The following is an 18,287-nucleotide window of genomic DNA, read 5'->3' as shown; positions in this document are numbered from 1 at the left end:
GAGTGGCTTCGGAAAGAAGACCGGAAGGAAGATATCCTGGTAGATATAAAAGGCCGACACCTCCTTAGGGAGGCAGGTCGGACATGGTAATAACTGCCCTTGTCCTTGAGGAACACAGTATACCTTGGGCCTATTGTGAGAGTCTGAAGCTCGGAGACTCGTCTGGCCGCAGGAAAGGCTACAGGAAAACTGTCTTGCAGGACAGGTATATCAATGAGCATGTTGACATTGGCTCGAATAGGGCAGTCATAAAACTGGTTAGAACCAGATTGAAGAGCCAGGTTTATGGCGGGGCCCCACTGGGGGGTGGGGGGGGTATAAACGCTCCAAGCCCTGAGGAACCAGATGGAATGGAGCGGGACCTCGGCGGGAGAAACATTGCGCGTTTCGGAGCAGCAGGAGAAACGCTTCCACTTGGCCAGATACTTTAACCGAATGGAAGATTTTCTACCACCCCGGAGAATCCTGTAGAACCGAGGCAGAACAACGTAACTCGGATCGGTGTAGCCACGCAGGAGTCCTGCTGTGAGGTGCAGGGATTACAAGACCGGGTGGTGAAGGTTGCCGTGATCCCGCGTCATGGGGTCTGTGCCAAGAGGGTTGCTACCGATAGGTGTAGCAACATGGTGTGCCAGTGCTGCCCAGGTTACGCTGGAGCGATCACGATCAGGGGCGCTCTGTCCCTGCGGAGTCTTAGCAGGACCCTGTGAACCAGCGGGAACAGTGGAAAGCGTACAGCAGATGGCTGATCCACGGCCTCAGGAAAATCCTCCAAGACCGAGCCTGGGGAGAGGCCTTGGAACGAGGAGAATTTGTCTCTCTTTCCGTTCTCGCGAGAGCGAGGGGGGCTATGCGGGGAAAGACCACTTCTGGAAAACGGAATACTTGTGAGACAGGAAGGATCTGCTGAGACGATCCGCCAGCTGAATCGCCTGGTACACAAGGCAGACTGCTCTCAGCTCTCGGACATTGATGTGTAAGGCCAGCTCTTGCGCTGACCGAAGGCCGTGAGTGCGAAACTACGCCAGGTGCGCACCCAGCCGAGAGATGGGCTTTCTGTCATGAGGGACCCCGAGGGGTGAATGAAACAGCATCCCTGGATACACCAGGGAGGACGCTGACTCCCGGTCGAGGGAGCCTAGGCTGCTCAGGGGGAACGAGACGACCACGAGTATGCCATCTCTGCCCGGGTGGCACACCCAGGCGAGCCACGATTGAAGTGAACGGAGGCGAAGCCTGGCATGTTTGGTTGCAAACGTGCAGACAGCCATGTGACTGAGGAAACCTAGGCAAGCGCGAGCCCAAGTTGGCGGGAAGGTCCGTAGACCTTGTACAATTGTTACCCTCGCCTGAAACCAAGGCTGAGGTAAGCAGGCTCTGGCGAGTCTGGAGTCCAGGACGGCCCCAATGAATTCCCTTCCCTGTGTGGGAATCAGAGTGGATTTTACTATTGATCATCAGGCCTAGACACAGGAATAGGTTCGTGTCGATGCCCACATGACTAGTAACTTGGGCCCGGTGGTTCTTCGAATGAGCCACTCGTCTAGATACGGAGAACGTGTATCCGACGGTGGCGAAGAAAGGCGGCTACTACAGCCATGCACTTTGAATACCCCTGGGCTGTATAGAGGCCAACCGGGAGGGCCGTATACTGGGAATAATGATGGTGGGCCCCAAACCGAGGGTACCTTCTGTGTGGAAGAGAAATGGCGACGTGAAAACACGCACCCTTCATATCGAGGGCGGCGTACCAGTCTCCGGGAACCCCGGATGGGATGACGGTCGCCCTGGGTACCATGCGGAACTCATCTGCATCGTGACTTGTTGAGTTCCCGTAGGCCTAGGATAGGTCTGGGACCTCCCTTCACCTAGGGGATTAGGTTTCGCCCTTAGGTACCTCCTGTATAGCTCCGATGAAGAGGAGCGTCCGCACCTCTTGCCAGAGGAATCGCTCGTGAGAGGGGTCCTTAGGAGGGGCGAGGATGGGTAGGCTTTTGCCCCATTGGTGGCCAGAAGGACCCTAATTTCGGCTCCTTTGGGGTCCGGATTGATGGCCACGACCGTGTAAGCCACGCCCGCTGGCCAAGTCCTGACTTTGTCAAGGCGCAGGGTAAGAGCGGAGGCTGGGGACGGAAACGTCGGCGCTGAATCACCGGCGTGTGCATGCCGAGAGAGAGAGAGCAAAGTGACCCTGCTGCCCTTTAGGTTCTGCAGCCTAGGGCCAGTGTTTTCAGAGAACAGGCCTGTGCCATTGGAGGGCAAGTCCTGTATAGTGTGCCGCAGCTGCGAGGGAAGGCTCGACAACTGGAGCCATGAAACGCGCCGCGTGGCAACACCCGAGGCCAGAATCATGGCAGCGGAGTCAGCTGCGTCCAACGAGGCCTGGAAGGAAGCTCTCTCCAGCTCCGTCCTTTGCTGCAGGAGGGCATCGAACTCTTGACGGGAGTTCCGAAGAACCGACTCTGTAAATTTGCCCACCGCCACCCACAGTAGCGGTTAAGCAGGGCTTGCTGGTTCGCTACACGAAGTTGCAGGGCCCCCTCCGGGTACATCTTATGGCCCAGTAAGACCACACGCCCAGCCTCTTTGGATTTAGGGGCTGGTCGCATTTCAATTAGAGGAGGGCCGGAGGGGTATGTTCCTGCCCCCGCCTCATCTGGGGAGGAGGAAGAAGAAAGGCCAGGGACAAGCGGGTCCTGTGTGGGCTCGAGCTCCTGGATGACCTCCTGATCCGGTGGGATCTGGGAGCCCGGTGCCGAACCGGGGGTTGCTCTGTACCGGTCGGACGGGGACGACTAATTGTCACCTCTGGCACCCGGAGCTCCGAGGGAACAGAGCGAGATGGGATCACCGGTACGCCTCTGGCGTGGTAGTACACCCAAGGCGTCCAGAATGACCACTGATAGATCTCCTGGAAGACTCTGGAGGGCACATCGGAAAACAGAGTGCTACGCATATGAAGTGTCCGCACGGGACGACACTGATGCGTGGCTGGATGGCCTTGGAGGAGCTGAAAAGCTCTTTGTAGAGTCTCCGTCTGTAACTGACGTCGCTCGATGCAGCACCGGGGATCGGTACCGGTAGACAGACCGGTACCGAGAACGGGACCTGCCACCGAAGCTGTGCCGGGCGGTCGACCGAGGGTGCGAGGCTCGATGATCAGGAGTGGCTACGGGCGTCCCGGTGCCTGGGGCGGTGCCGGGAGCTGGATCGGTGCTGAGTGTCCCGGACTGGCGAACGGGATGCTGACCGGTGCCGCGAGTACTACTGGTACCAACATGGAGAACAGTGCCGAGACTGTGAGCGGCGTCAAGACCTAGATCGGTGACGGGACCGAGAACATCTCCGGGACCGCGATCCTGAACGGTGCCGCTCTGCGGTGCCGACGTAGGGTGGTCTGATCAAGGCAGGCTTGCCCATCGACTATGTAACCCTCACCGGCGGTGCCGGGGGTTGAGGCAGCGCAGATGCTGTCGTTGCAATCAGCTCCCTCGCCGTGGACACTGTCTCCGGCGTGGAGGGAATAGTGAGCTCGACCATAGCTCGCACCACGGAAGCAGCTTCATAGCGAGCTCGACCACGGTCCGTACCGGGGAGTGTTCCAGCACTGGACTCGACAGCTTTTGCCTGTCCGAAGTTAATGGTGCGGTTCTTGTCGGTGCCGCGGCAGACATCGGTGCCGGGCGATCCCACTGAACATAGCGCTCGGCTGCGGAGCGGGCGGCTCGGACGCAGCTTCCTAGCGAGCTCGACCACGATCCGTACATGGGAGCTTTCCGGCACCGGACTCGACGGCTCTTGCCTGGCCGGAGTTAACGGTGTGGATACTGTCAGTGCCGCGGCAGACATCGGTGCCGGGCGATCCGACTGAGCATCGCGCTCGGCTGTGGAGCAGGCATCTCGAACGCAGCTTCAAAGCGAGCTCGACCACGGTCCGTACATGGGAGCTTTCCAGCACCAGACTCGACGGCTCTTGCCTGGCCGGAGTAAATGGTGCGGGTATTGTCGGTGCCGCGGCAGACACCGGTGCCGGACGATCCGACTGAGCATAGCACTCAGCTGCAGAGGCGGCGGCTCGGACGCAGCAAGGATATTGTGCCTCTTCATTCTCCAGGAGAGGGATCCATGCCGAGGGTACGTCGGAGCCAGCGACGGTCGTGCCAGGAGGCCTTGGCGGTACTGGCGATCCGGTGCCGAGGGAGCGCGCCTTGAAAACTAACTAGCGCTCGGCGCCGAGAGCGGAGGAGCAAGAGCTGCCTCCCTCAGGAGCTGATTAAAACAAAAGCCCTGCTCCCCTTTGTTCACGGATTAAAGGCCTCACAAATGCGGCACTTATCTGTGAGGTAAGATCCCTCGAGGCACTTAGGAGAAGATCTCTTGTCGGCAGCGGCTTGTGGCCGGCCGAGCATTAGAAACCCTGTGGACTGGGCATCGGACCCGGCACTGGGTGAGGGGAAGGGGATAAACCCCAAACCCCTGTAAAATAAATACACTATACTATTCTACAAACAAACAGAGTTAACTACAACTATAAACAGAACGAGATAAAACTACGAGTAGCTAGGGAAGTGGAGGTCAGCTAAGCTGCGCTCCACTGTTCCAACGGCCGTCACGGGCGGAAAGAAGGAACTGAGGAGCGGACGGGCCGGCTGGGGTATATATCCTGTGCTATAGCGGCGCCACTCCAGGGGGCGCCCAGCCGGCCCGCCGGAGTTGCTAGGGTAAAAATCTTCCGAAGAGCCGTGCATGCGCGGTGCGCACACCTAACTGGAATGCATAGGAGCAATCACTCGAAGAAGAACCCCTAGGTCCTTTTCTGCAGAACTGCTGCCCAGCCATTCGGTCCCTAGTCTGTAGCAGTGCATGGGATTCTTCCGTCCTAAGTGCAGGACTCTGCACTTGTCCTTGTTGAACCTCATCATATTTCTTTTGGCCCAATCCTCTAATTTGTCTAGGTCCCTCTGTATCTTAGCCCTACCCTCCACCGTATCAACCACTCCTCCCAGTTTAGTGTCATCTGCAAACTTGCTAAGGGTGCAGTCCACACCATCCTCCAGATCGTTAATGAAGATATTGAATAAAACCGGCCCCAGCACCGACCCTTGGGGCACTCCACTTGATACCGGCTGCCAACTAGACATGGAACCATTGATCACTACCCGTTGAGCCCGACCATCTAGCCAGTTTTCTATCCACCTTACCATCCATTCATCCAGCCCATACTTCTTTAACTTGCTGGCAAGTGGCGGTGGCTAGCACCAGCCGTGTCTGTACAGAAGAAATCCTGGTCCTCCAGCCAGCATCTGCACAGCAGTGCTCAGCTTGCTGGAAGGAGCACCGTGAATCCAGCCAAAAGCTTTATGCTCCACCAGGGACCCTCCTTCACATCCCAGCAAGTGCTGTTCCAAGGATAATTATGCACTAAATTAATGTTACCGGTAAGTGTACAAGGTTATAAAGATCTCCAAGGCAGCTATAAAAGCAGAGCTAGCAAGGACAACTGGAAGCCCTTTATAACCCAGCTGCAAGCTAGTCACCTGCACCACCGAGACAGGCCCATAAAGTATTTTACTGAGAAGTCGAACTTCTCCTGCCAGCTCAACTTCCAGAAAAAAGAGCCTGGGACCCACCTGGGTCCCGTCACATACAATGGGAGTGGCTCTGCCTGGGGCCAGCACTGTGCAGAGATTTCAAGCACCCCTTTTACCAATGGAGAAGATGCGGTTCAATCATGGAGCAGGAACACAAAGGGCAGAAAATGACCAGGACGAGTAGCCAACCCAGGACGCCTGGCTACTCCCAGACCAAATTCACTCCGTTCCCTTTGCTTTCCTCTTTAAAATGAAGCATGAACATCCCTGATCCCCCCAGAGCCTGACTATCTAGGCACTAATGAGAGGAGGAGGGGAGCTGACCACATACACAGAGCAGGGGAATATGACTGGTGTCCAGGAGAAGAGGAGCAAGATTCCTCCAAGAAAACAGGAGGAGGGTGGAAGAGCAAAGCCACATGAACGTTCCCGTCCGCCCTCCCAGAGCCAGGGTTGAGCCCTGCTCCCTCTTCCAAACCCCAGTTTGCTCAGGAGTCGTGTCTCCCAGCAGCAGCCAGATGGGTGGACTGTGTGTTCTGAAGGGGAAAGGGGACTGGAAGGGGTGCCAGCAGGACTGTAGGGCTAGGTGAATTTCAGCGAAAGGGCTGAGGGGCGCCGATCGAATCTCAGGGTGGTAAAGGGCTGAGCCACAGCACAACCACTGGCTGGGCAAAAGAGACCCGGGTGGAGCAGAGAATCTGGTTGGATTGTTGCCTATCTCCCCTTCAGATGGGGTCCCTAGTCCCTGGGGAAGGTTAGTGCTGCCCCGTGGACTGAGGTCTGGGGGAAGGTGCGTCTGTTACAGCTCTGCCAACCAAGGAACCCTGCGTGCCCCAGATGGCTCTAACCCTCCCAGCACTGCTGCTCTCCTTTGCCAGGCCTCCTTCGGCTAAGGGCTGTGGACGGTGGCCACTCTCCTTAGGTCCCTCAGGCTCACAATATCACAGTCATGGTCTGTGCTCCATGTGCCCTGGGCCTGGCCTGTACCCATCATGCTGCAGTACGAAGAGCTGCTCTGCCATGGGCTGTCTTGCAGCCAGTCAGTCTCACCCAGCTAGGTGGAGGGGGTGGCCCATGTGTAACCCGCTCGCTCACTCACCGTGGCACTCTTATCCCCTCTAGCTGGGGCTGGGCTCATACACAGGTTACACCTGCTGCAGCCTAGGCTGACAGCTGGGATTTGGCTCAAGTAGTAGAAGGTCACGCTTTAAGATCCAGCATCCACATCCCAGGTGTGATCCCTACTGCAGACAACCTGCCCAGGGTACAGGCATTGCAAGTGGTGGCCTGTATGAGAAACTAGCCTGCAACTTTGGCATTATCAGCTGACAGTCTCCTTGAGCAAACCCTGACTGTGCTCCCTTGGCAGCTCCAGCTGTGACAATTCTTATTTATCGACCCAGCAGAGCATGACACTGTCAGAGGGAAGTAGCTAAGTTGAACGATGCTCTTATGGCGCAGAACCTCCTGTACAATAAACAGTGTTTAATAAACTGGGCCTGTTTATATTTATGATCTGTTTTCACAGCTCCCTCCTCCTCCTCGCTCTGTCATCAAGTGGAGGGAACAGCACTGAACAATCAGCCATCAACAATGCAGCGGTGCCACTGACAGCCTGTGGGAATCAAACTGTCAGCATATTAGCTGAACAGAACTACTCAGGAACATAAGAACGGCCGTACCGGGTCAGACTAAAGGTCCATCTAGCCCAGTATCTGTCTACCGACAGTGGCCAATGTCAGGTGCCCCAGAGGGAGTGAACCTAACAGGCAATGATCAAGTGATCTCTCTCCTGCCATCCATCTCCATCCTCTGATGAACAGAGGCTAGGGACACCATTCTTTACCCATCCTGGCTAATAGCCGTTTATGGACTTCACCACCATGAATTTATCCAGTTCTCTTTTAAACATTGTTATAGTCCTAGCCTTCACAACCTCCTCAGGTAAGGATTTCCACAAGTAGACTGTGCGCTGCGTGAAGAAGAACTTCCTTTTATTTGTTTTAAACCTGCTGCCTATTAATTTCATTTCATGACCCCTAGTTCTTGTATTATGGGAATAAGTAAATAACTTTTCCTTATCCACTTTCTCCACATCACTCATGGTTTTATATACCTCTATCATATCCCCCCTTAGTCTCCTCTTTTCCAAGCTGAAGAGTCCTAGCCTCTTTAATCTCTCCTCATTTGGGACCCTGTCCAAACCCCTAATCATTTTAGTTGCCCTTTTCTGAACCTTTTCTAGTGCTAAAATATCTTTTTTGAGGTGAGGAGACCACATCTGTACACAATATTCAAGATGTGGGCGTACCATGGATTTATATAAGAATTGCTGGGATCACCGCTAGAGCCCTTTTTAAATATTGGCGTTACATTAGCTAACTTCCAGTCACTGGGTACAGAAGCCAATTTAAAGGACAGCTTACAAACCTTAGTTAATAGTTCCGCAACTTCATATTTGAGTTCCTTCAGAACTCTTGGGTGAATGCCATCTGGTCCCGGTGACTTGTTAATGTTGAGTTTATCAATTAATTCCAAAACCTCCTCTAGTGACACTTCAATCTGTGACAGTTCCTCATATTTGTCACCTACAAAAGCCAGCTCAGGTTTGGGAATCTCCCTAACATCCTCAGCCGTGAAGACTGAAGCAAAGAATCCATTTAGTTCCTCCGCAATGATTTTATCGTCTTTAAGCGCTCGTTTTGTATTTCGATCGTCAGGGGGCCCCAATGGTTGTTTAGCAGGCTTCCTGCTTCTGATGTACTTAAAAAATATTTTGTTATTACCTTTGGAGTTTTTGGCTAGCTGTTCTTCAAACTCCTCTTTGTCTTTTCTTATTACACTCTTGCACTTAAGTTGGCAGTGTTTATGCTCCTTTCTGTTTGCCTCACTAGGATTTGACTTCCACTTTTTAAAGGAAGTCTTTTTATCTCTCACTGCTTCTTTTACATGGTTGTTAAGCCACGGTGGCTCTTTTTTAGTTCTTTTACTGTGTTTCTTAATTTGGGGTATACATTGAAGTTGGGCCTCTATTATGGTGTCTTTAAAAAGCGCCCATGCAGCTTGCAGGGATTTCACTTTAGTCACTGTACCTTTTAACTTTTGTTTAACTAACCCCCTCATTTTTGTATAGTTCCCCCTTTTGAAATTAAATGTCACAGTGTTGGGCTGTTGAGATGTTCTTCCCACCACAGGGATGTTAAATGTTATTATATTATGGTCACTATTTGCAAGCGGTCCTGCTATAGTTACCTCTTGGACCAGCTCCTGCGCTACACTCAGGATTAAATCTAGAGTTGCCTCTCCCCTTGTGGGTTCCCGTACCTGCTGCTCCATGAAGCAGTCATTTAAAGTATCGAGAAATTTTATCTCTGCATTTTGTCCTGAAGTGAAATGTTCCCAGTCAATATGGGGATAATTGAAATCCCCCACTATTATTGGGTTCTTAATTTTGATAGCCTCTCTAATTTCCCTTAGCATTTAATCATCACTATTACTGTCCTGGTCAGGTGGTCAATAATAGATCCCTAATGTTATATTTTTATTAGAGCATGACATTTCTATCCATAGAGATTCTATGGAACATATGGATTCGCTCAAGATTTTTACCTCATTTGAATCTACATTTTCTTTCACGTATAGTGCCACTCCTCCCCCTGCACGACCTGTTCTGTCCTTCCGATATATTTTGTACCCCGGAATGATAGTGTCCCATTGATCGCTCTCAGTCCACCAGGTTTCTGTGATGCCTATTATATCAATATCCTCTTTTATCACAAGGCACTCTAGTTCACCCATCTTATTATTTAGACTTCTAGCATTTGTGTACAAACACTTTAAAAACTTGTCCCTGTTTATTTGTCTGCCCTTTTCTGATGTGCCAGATTCTTTTTTATGTGACTGTTTATCATCAGATCTGGCCCTTACATTATCCTCTTCCGTCCTCTGCTCCTGACTATAACCTGGAGATTCTCTATCATCAGACTCTCCCCTAAGAGAAGTCTGTGTCCGATTCACATGCTCCCCTGCAGCAGTCGGCTTTCCCCCATATCCTAATTTAAAAACTGCTCTACAACCTTTTTAATGTTTAGTGCCAGCAGTCTGGTTCCACTTTGGTTTAGGTGGAGCCCATCTCTCCTGTATAGGCTCCCCCCATCCCAAAAGTTTCCCCAGTTCCTAATGAACGTAAACCCCTCCTCTCTACACCATCGTCTCATCCACGCATTGAGACTCTGGAGCTCTGCCTACCTGGCCCTGCACGTGGAACTGGGAGCATTTCTGAGAATGCCACCATAGAGGTCCTGGATTTCAGTCTCTTCCCTAGCAGCCTAAATTTGGCTTCCAGGACATCTCTCCTACCCTTCCCTATGTCATTGGTACCTACATGTACCATGACCACCGGCTCCTCCCCAGCACTACACATAAGTCTATCTAGATGCCTCGAGAGATCCGCAAACTTCGCACCAGGCAGGCAAGTCACCATACGGTTCTCCCGGTCATCACAAACCCGGCTATCTATGTTTCTAATGATCAAATCTCCCATTACTAACACCTGCCTTTTCCTAGTGACTGGAGTTCCCTCCCCGAGAGAGGTAACCTCAGTGCGAGAGGCAACCCCAGCACCATCTGGAAGGAGGGTCCCAACTATGGGAAGGTTTCCCTCTGCTCCCGTTGACTGCTCTGCTTCCCTGGGCCTTTCTTCCTCCTCAACAGCGCAGGGGCTGTCTGACCGGAGGTGGGACAATTCTAGAGTATCCCAGAAAGCCTCATCAACATACCTCTCTGCCTCTCTTAGTTCCTCCAGTTCCGCCACCCTGGCCTCCAAAGTCCATACGTGGTCTCTGAGGGCCAGGAGCTCCTTGCACCGACTGCACACATACGCCACCCGCCCACAGGGCAGGTAATCATACATGCTACACTCAGTGCAATAAACTGGATAGCCCCCACTCTGCTGCTGGGCTTCTGCCTGCATTGTCTCCTAGTTAATGAAAGGGTGGTTTAAAGAAAGAGGTTTTGAATGTGGTTTGTTTTATAGGTTTTAAAGGGACTAAAGGGGCACAGATAGAACCGACAAGGGACCCCCGCTCCCTTCCCACTCCCTTGCAAAACTCCCTTGCAAAACTCCCTGTTAGCAGCCCCTGATCGCTTGTGCGCGGCTTTATAAAACCCTGGCCTGAGTGAATGCCCCGCCCACTGATTAAGGCTCAGCCAATTACCAGAGGCTTCTAGCGTTCAAACCTTCCTTTGAAGCTCACAGCCTCCAACTGCCAGCCACAGCACACGGTCCTTCAAACAACCAAACAAACAAACAGACTGACAAACACAAGCCCAGCACACAGCAAGTAACCCCCAAACACAAACAAACACACACTACAGACAGTCACTTACCCCACAGATGCTGTATTTGCTCCTCCTTCACCTGGAGAACTCCCTTGCGAAACTCCCTGTTAGCAGCCCCTGGTCGCTTGTGCGTGGCTTTTTAAAGCCCTGGCCTGAGTGAATGCCCCGCCCACTGATTAAGGCTCAGCCACTTACCAGGAACTTCACCAGGACATGAGTTACACTGAAAAACGGTAGGCTCCTGGTTGGAAGGATTACTGTAACTACAGGTATATTCGTGGCCCAGGAATAGCAGGGATTTGCTTAGGGAAGTTACTTATTAGGATGTTAGTGGAACTTAATAGTAATTTTACAGCCCCAAGGCTCCCAGTGTGCTCTGTGGGGAACACACAGGGATCACTGCAGCCACCTCTAGGGTGGAACACCAACGCTTTAACAGCTCACAGCTGCACAACAGTGTAAGAAAAAACGTGAAAAACACCTTACCCTATTGAAATATACCAAGGAGATTTAGGTTGGTGGAATGTAACTGCCTGAGTTGAGGTCTATGCAAGATGCTGGGGCTTCACTAAAAGGATCTTTAATAATCTCAAGCACTCAGGACCTCTACTTCCATTTCAGCTGGGACTGCGTTGCTGGCAGTATAGCGCCCCCTGGTGTCATGCTGGGCACTAGCTCCATGCTGACTCAGAGAGAAGAGCGCCACCTACCAAACCATGCACATCACATCCCCTTCCTCCCAGGGGTCCTTTGGAGGTCTATCATAAAAGCAGCTGGCAGGGCTGCAGACAGAGTGAAGACTAGGAGCCAGATTCTGGCCCCATATGCTGCTCCAGCAGCGTATAGGGGCAAGGGAGAACTCCCAGTATAAGCAGCCCCACACTGCCCCGCTCCTCAGCCCCCAGTGTTGGTGGCATGCCACGGGTAGGAGGGAACACAGGGATTTGGGGCTGCTGAGCAGTGCAGGGGAGGCTGCCCTAAGACCAACCCTTTGGGCTGCTCCAGGTTACGGTGCAGGTTGCTTCTGTCCCTGTAGCAGCCCAGAGTGCAGGTGATGTGAAGCCACCTTTGCTCCCCCGCTCCTCCCAGGCTGCACCTTCCAAGTGGAGCGTCTCCCACAGCCCAGAGCCTGCCCCTCTATGGATCATTCCAGCTGGTAGAATGATTTGCCATGCACTCCTCTTGACTCGGCCCAAGATCCCCCTGCAGTGCGGCACATCAGAGAGACTCGCATCAGCCAGTGAGGGCCAGGTTCCTGCAGCACGGCATGGAGGCCAGGCAGAGGCCAAGAGGCCAAAGGGAAGGCAGGAAGACTGCTGCCTAGGCAAGCTCCGGGCCCCTTGACAGACTGGGCTGGCATCTAGGGGGAATATTTTGCTCAATCCTCGTTTTCCAGGATCACCTTCACCCTTCTCTAGGTTTTAACTGGGAGGCCAAAGCTCCAGCCTGAGGATCCAAGTTCTGGATGCCCAGAGCCTTTGGGCAACCCTGCCATAACACCCTGCCTGACTCACCAGTGATGGTAACGGAGGCATGAGTCTCCTGCTGCAGCACAGGGTTCCGCACCAGGCAGGAGTAGGTGCTGTTGGGCTCCAGCACCACACGGAGGATGCTCTGCACATCAAAGAGCCCTTCCTCATTGGCCACCTGGGAGGTGGTGACGTTCTCCGTGATGTTGTTTCCCTGGCCATCCTGCCAGAGTACCGTAGCCGCAGGGTAGCCGTGGAAGGTGTGGCAGGTCACCATCACCAGGTCCCCTGGCTTCAGGTTCTTGCTGGGCTCCAGGTTCAAGTTGGGCTTCGAATACAAAGCTGAAAAGGAAAGGAGAGCCGGTATGAGGCAATGGAAGTTAGCCAGCTGGCCAGAGGGGAGTGCTGATGAATAATGCAAGGTCATTTCCCCTCCCCCCCCCATGGCCTTCTCACCCCACAGTCATCACACCACTGGGACCCAGGCCACCATTCCCACCCCACCCCTTCCCTGCACCTCAGAAATTCAGCAAAGGGCATGCTGGGACAACTTTCCCACAATGCTCTCTGCTGGGAGGCCATGGAGAAGATGACCTAGGGAGCTGGAGATGGGGGAGGGAGCTGCAGATGCTCCAGATAGCTTAACAGCCCACCAGGCAAAATGCTGAGCTGTGCAGAAACACCCCACAAAGTGCAGCCCCTCTGCGCCCTCTTGCTGGACATCAGTTGGGCTCATGGCATCTAACCCTCCACCCAATATACGTGACACCTATTCACTCTAATGGGACCTGGGGGCTGAGAACGTACCCCCTTTCCCCTCCCCATAGGGAGGTTTCTGTGGACATATCAGAGGCCAGGGCCAGCCAAGGGGGACTGGCAGGCTGGGGCCATCCCTTCACATGCTCCAGGCTGGGGGGAACCATGAGGGCTAACTGCACTGGGCCGGCTGCAGGATTTTAATGCAGTTGTTCAGCTGAGCCCCTCAATGGATTCCTGGGGCTAGCAGCTGGCATTCCCCAGAGGAGGGAGGGCACACAGGCTATCCAGGTAATTTAAATCATTCCCGTCCCCATAGCATCTGAGAGGGGATCCCCGGGGCAGGGGACTACAGCGGGAGGGGGGTAGAGATGGGCCCAAATTGCGAAAGTGGGGGGTGGCTGGGAGCCCCATGTCTAACCCTTTCCAGAGCTAGGGAGGTTGGATTTGGGGGTTCAAGATCAGCCCTTATTGAGAGAGAGAGAATCACAAACCCAGCTCAGGACCCTGAACCCTCCCAGACCCCACCCACCCATGGCTGGACTCTGGGTCAGGCAAGAGGGGAAAGAGACAGGAACTGCGGAGGAAAACAGGGCAAGGGATGGAGGGGGAGAGAGGGAGACTACGGGGAGCAGGACAGCAGGTGCTGTGGGAGGGAAGAGGGTGAGGGGATGACACTAGATTGTGGGGGGAACCTGGGGTAAGCCCCAGATGAGCATGGTTCTGCCAGGAACATGAGGGGCTGGGCCCTGCCCGGGTGTCTCTCCACAGCCAGCCCCTCCTCCTGTCTCTCACCGGCCACCTGCAGCGTCACCGCCGCACTGCTGTAGCTATGGACCCGGACAAAGCAGGTGAAGCTGCCCTCATCGGAGATCTGCACCCGCCGCAGCAGCAGCGAGACATTGCCCCGGGGCAGCTCCTCGTAGAATAGGGCTGTGCGGTTGACATAGCCACTGCCCTGGTCGGCCAGCTGGTCCTGCCCGCTGGCAAAGCTGTGCACCAACCGCTTGGTGTCCGTCAGCTGCCAGATGAGGCTGAGCTCGGCGAGGCTGAAGCTGGCATCAGGCGAGAAAGAGCAGTGGAGGATGGCATCCCGACCAAAGAGGGCGATCACAGGGTCATCAGGGACCCGGATATTCACTGAGCCTGGCAGGAGAGGAGAAAAAGGCACATGACAGTGAGACATCTCTAAAAACACTGCCACAGCACAACCCCTCCCAGCCCACAGCACCATGCAAACCAGGGCTAGAGACGCAGGGCCCCTGGACAACCAGAGGGTAACCTCAGCTCAGCTTTCCCCTCCCCTAGACTGGGAGGGGGTCTCTGGGGACGTTAGGCTTTACCCCCCCAGGGCCAAAGCACTGAGGTGCCTTTCCATTTCCTTCTCTGCACATGGAGTCAACAGGCACTCCCCACCCCTGGGTTCTGCACGATACAGCTGCATATACAGACATAACCATTATGGCCACCTCAGCTGCCTGGCAACAGAACATAGCAGTTTAGGGCAGAAAGCAAAGGAGCACTCTAAACCCAGCTGGCACTGCTAGGGATTTGAGGAAGGCAAACTGTACAGTTGGAATTTGGTCAGGACACTATGGGTTAACAACCCCTCTTCTTCTGATCCTTAATGATCACAGTGGTCAGGATGTGAGCTCTCACCCAACAGCACAACACCCCCTACTGCTTAGAATGCCCCCTACTGATTCACCAGCACTCTGTCCTGCAGCACTCTGTTTTGCTTGCAGGTCTCCCATCCCAGAAATGACCCAGCCAACCCTGCTTAGCTTGTGGGAGCTCACAGGAATACAGCTCACAGCAGTGTGATTGCAGAGAAAGCCCCATTAAATCACAGCATCCATATCAAGTCCCTTTGGGTTAAGGCATGAAAGAGCTGAGCCAACACAGCCTGCTGCAGCAGGAGCCAGTCTCAGCAGGCATCACAGAATAGGCGCTATCCCCCACATCTGCAGCACTGCTGCCCTCAGCTGGCCACCACCACTAACTGAACCCTCTCCCAATGGCAGAGGCCCACAGATGGCGCCGCCTGAGGGGAATCACAGGGTATGGAGCAGCTACCCAAGCCTAGAGGGGACGCTCAGCTCAGCATCGGTGCAGGGTATTCATGGCTGTAACTTCTGCCTGTAAGTCAACCCACAGCCCTCCTGCCAGCTCTGCGATATTACTAGCAGCATGCCCTACAGCAAACAACCATCCTCTGCCAAAATCCTCTTCCTTCTAGGTCTCTCATCGCAACAGTGCGCAACCATCCTGAAAGAGTAACTCAGCATCACTAACGAGGGCAGCGGTCTCCTTTTATACCCATGGCTCCTGCCTTGGCTGTAACAGGAAGGTGCTCGCAGGGAAAGAGTCTGCAGAGATTTTACCCTTGGCTGCATCTCTGCTGTCAGAGGAATCTGGAGAGCAAGCTGATGTTAGCACACTATACCGGATGTTATACCGACAAAGATTCAAACCAATTGCTGAAGTGACAATAGAGGTATTGGCCCCAAAACCTTATTATTGATATTCCACCAGTGCCCAGTGGCTCCAGCTGAGATCAGGGCCCCATTGTGCTAGGCGCTGTACAATCACATAGCGAGACAGTCCCTGCCCCAAAGGGCTTACAAGCTAAAGAAACAAGAGACAAAGGGTGAGAGGGGAAACTGAGGCATGGAGCAGGGCTATGACTTGTCCATGGTCACCCAGCAGGTCAATGGCAGAGCTGAGAGGACAGTCCATATCTCCCCAAGTGCCAGCACAGTCCTTAGGCATCAGCTGTCTTTGGGCATTTAGGGGAACATTCTCAATTACCCATGTTCCCTCACTGAAGGGTGCATGAACGTGCATGTGTACACACGCACGCATGCTCACTCTATGCTTTGCCCTAAAGCAGTAAGCTGATTCTGGAGGAACACACATTGTTCTTTTCAACTCCATTACCACCGTTCCAGAATGTGACGTTTCCCATCTGTTCCCTGTGGATCTCTTTCCCCTTCCAAGATCTCATTCAAACAACAGACGATGACACAGCCCTGTGTGTGTGTCCCCACAGGAAGGAGTCGTTCTGAATCTGGCTCTAATGGCCCTGGCCATACTGCCTCAGGATGAATCCAGTTTTGTACATTTCATCGCTCTGCCAGTTTCCCGTCTTGTGGAGTTTGAGTTAGATGCCCATCTACTTCAACCAGCTCCGCAGGTGCAACCATTCCCTGTCTCTGCAATTCTCCCAGCTGCCTTTCTCTGGCCTCCTGCCCAGCACAGGGGCAGGGTGAGCCGGCAGAAATGGCACTTGCCCACCACACATAGCTCTGCTAGCACAGCTTTTACCAATATCCCCATTCCAAATATGGATTGACAGAAAAGAGAGATGGGGAGAAAAGGGGATTTAGAAAATATCCATACGTGAATGAGGCCTGATATACACTCCAGAGTTAGGTCGACATAAGGCAGCTTACATCAACCTAACTCTGGAAGCGTCTACCCTACAATGTTGCTCCCACTGATGTAACTCGCCCGCTACGCCAACTTAACTCCACCTCCACAAGAGGTAGCAGCATTTAGGTCAACATAGTTAGGTCGATGCAGCATCAGTGTAGACACTGCGTTACTCTTGTTGACTTTAGTGGCCTCCAACAGGTTCCCGCAATGCCCCACACTGCCGCAATGCCCCACACTGGTCACTGTTTCGAACTCTGCTGCCCAGCTGCCAGGTACGCAGGAACATGCCCCTCCCCTTTTAAAGATCCACACATTTTTGAAAGTCCATTTCCTGTTTGGTCGGCATGGAGAGTTCACATAGCAACTGCCCAGCTGACCCTGCTGGCTCCATGCAGCAAACATGCTCCTGCCTGGGCTACACAGGAGCAGGGGGATCTCCTGGGTCTGTGGGGAGAAGAGGCTGTGCTGGCACAGCTCCAATCCAGCAGTAGAAACAGCAACATATAACAAGCAGATCGCCTGGGGGAAAAGGACTACAAGAGGGACCCACAGCAGTGCTGTGTGAAAGCCAAGGAGCTGTGGCAGGTGTTGTGTATTTGGTTGTCATGGTTTTGTTGCTATGGCAACTGAGTTAGATTATTATGGGTTAGCTCAACCGGTTTCAACCGGCTGAGGAGCTCTCTGTATATATGTAAATAAAATGGAGGTTTTGGTTAGCTGCCTGCTCTCTGGCCTCAAGTGATTGCTTCCTACATCGGCTGCCCCAAGGATATAACACTGGCGACGAGGGTGAGACTCCGGTGCTGCTCCAGTAACAGAAGGAAGTAGAAGTTAAGGTAAAGAACAAACAAACAAAAAAGCTGCTTGTTTGCACTGACTGTGAAAGTGAAACTAAAAATCATGGCTACTCTGACCAGGCCCCTGGAGCCTTTTGATGAGAATACAGAGCAGTGGCATGTGTATACTGAGCGTTTTGAGCTTTTTGGTATTGCAAATGACATTACAGAAGCGAAGAAGGTGCCAATATTCTTAACTGTTGTAGGGGCTAAAACCTACTCTCTGCTACGCAGCTTACTACACCCTGTTAAGCCTGAGACTAAATCTTACAGTGACATTGTGGAAATCCTGGGGTCTCATTTCTCCCCAAAACCACTGGTAATTGCTGAAAGATATAGGTTCCACAAAAGAGACCAAAAGGAAGATGAAACAGTTGTACAATTTGTAGCCATTTTAAAAAAGCTAGCAGAACACTGTGAATTTAAAGAAATGTTACATGATGCCCTGCGTGACAGGTTAGTGTGTGGCCTGTACAGTGAAGCTATACGGAAGCGCCTACTGACAGAGGCTCAGCTTACCTTACAGAAGGCTGTTGATATTGCTGTCTCCATGGAACTGGCTACAAGGGAGGCACAATACATCGGTGCACCCCCTAGGGTGCAAAAAGTGTCACAAGAACCGACCCACAAAACTGTGCAGAGTCAAGAATGTTACCGCTGTGGTAAGCCGGGTCACCAGGCATCAGAATGCTGGTGTAAGGACCTGGTGTGTCGACACTGTGGCAAAAAGGGACACATTGAGTGTGCCTGTAAACAAAAGAAAAAGAGGCCTGTGGTCTGGCCGACAAAAAGAGGAACCCTGCATACCCTAGAGCAGACCCAGGATGATCAAGGTGACACCTCATCGCAAGAGGAAG

General features: G+C 53.1%; 1 protein-coding gene across 9 annotated transcripts in view; it reads right to left on the bottom strand.

Annotated features, from left to right (window-relative positions):
* CD276 (CD276 molecule) overlaps positions 1-18,287 on the bottom strand; it is a 99,023-nt gene that overhangs the window by 39,688 nt on the left and 41,048 nt on the right. For 7 of the 9 annotated variants that reach the window (XM_044979147.1, XM_044979150.1, XM_044979151.1 and 4 more), the window contains 2 exons: positions 13,952-14,302; positions 12,446-12,742 (listed from right to left, as the gene is read on the bottom strand). In XM_044979147.1, the coding sequence (XP_044835082.1) occupies positions 12,446-12,742; positions 13,952-14,302 (648 nt within the window). Of the gene's footprint in view, positions 1-12,445; positions 12,743-13,951; positions 14,303-15,967; positions 15,991-16,971; positions 17,106-18,287 lie in introns of those variants that run through there. The other 2 variants (XM_044979154.1, XM_044979155.1) reach the window with 2 other exon arrangements.

This window comes from Mauremys mutica, chromosome 11 (assembly GCF_020497125.1).
Source record: "Mauremys mutica isolate MM-2020 ecotype Southern chromosome 11, ASM2049712v1, whole genome shotgun sequence".
NCBI classification, from domain to species: domain Eukaryota; kingdom Metazoa; phylum Chordata; order Testudines; family Geoemydidae; genus Mauremys; species Mauremys mutica.
The sequence above is the reverse complement of the archived record's forward strand: the minus strand, read 5'-3'. Positions and strand labels throughout refer to the sequence as shown.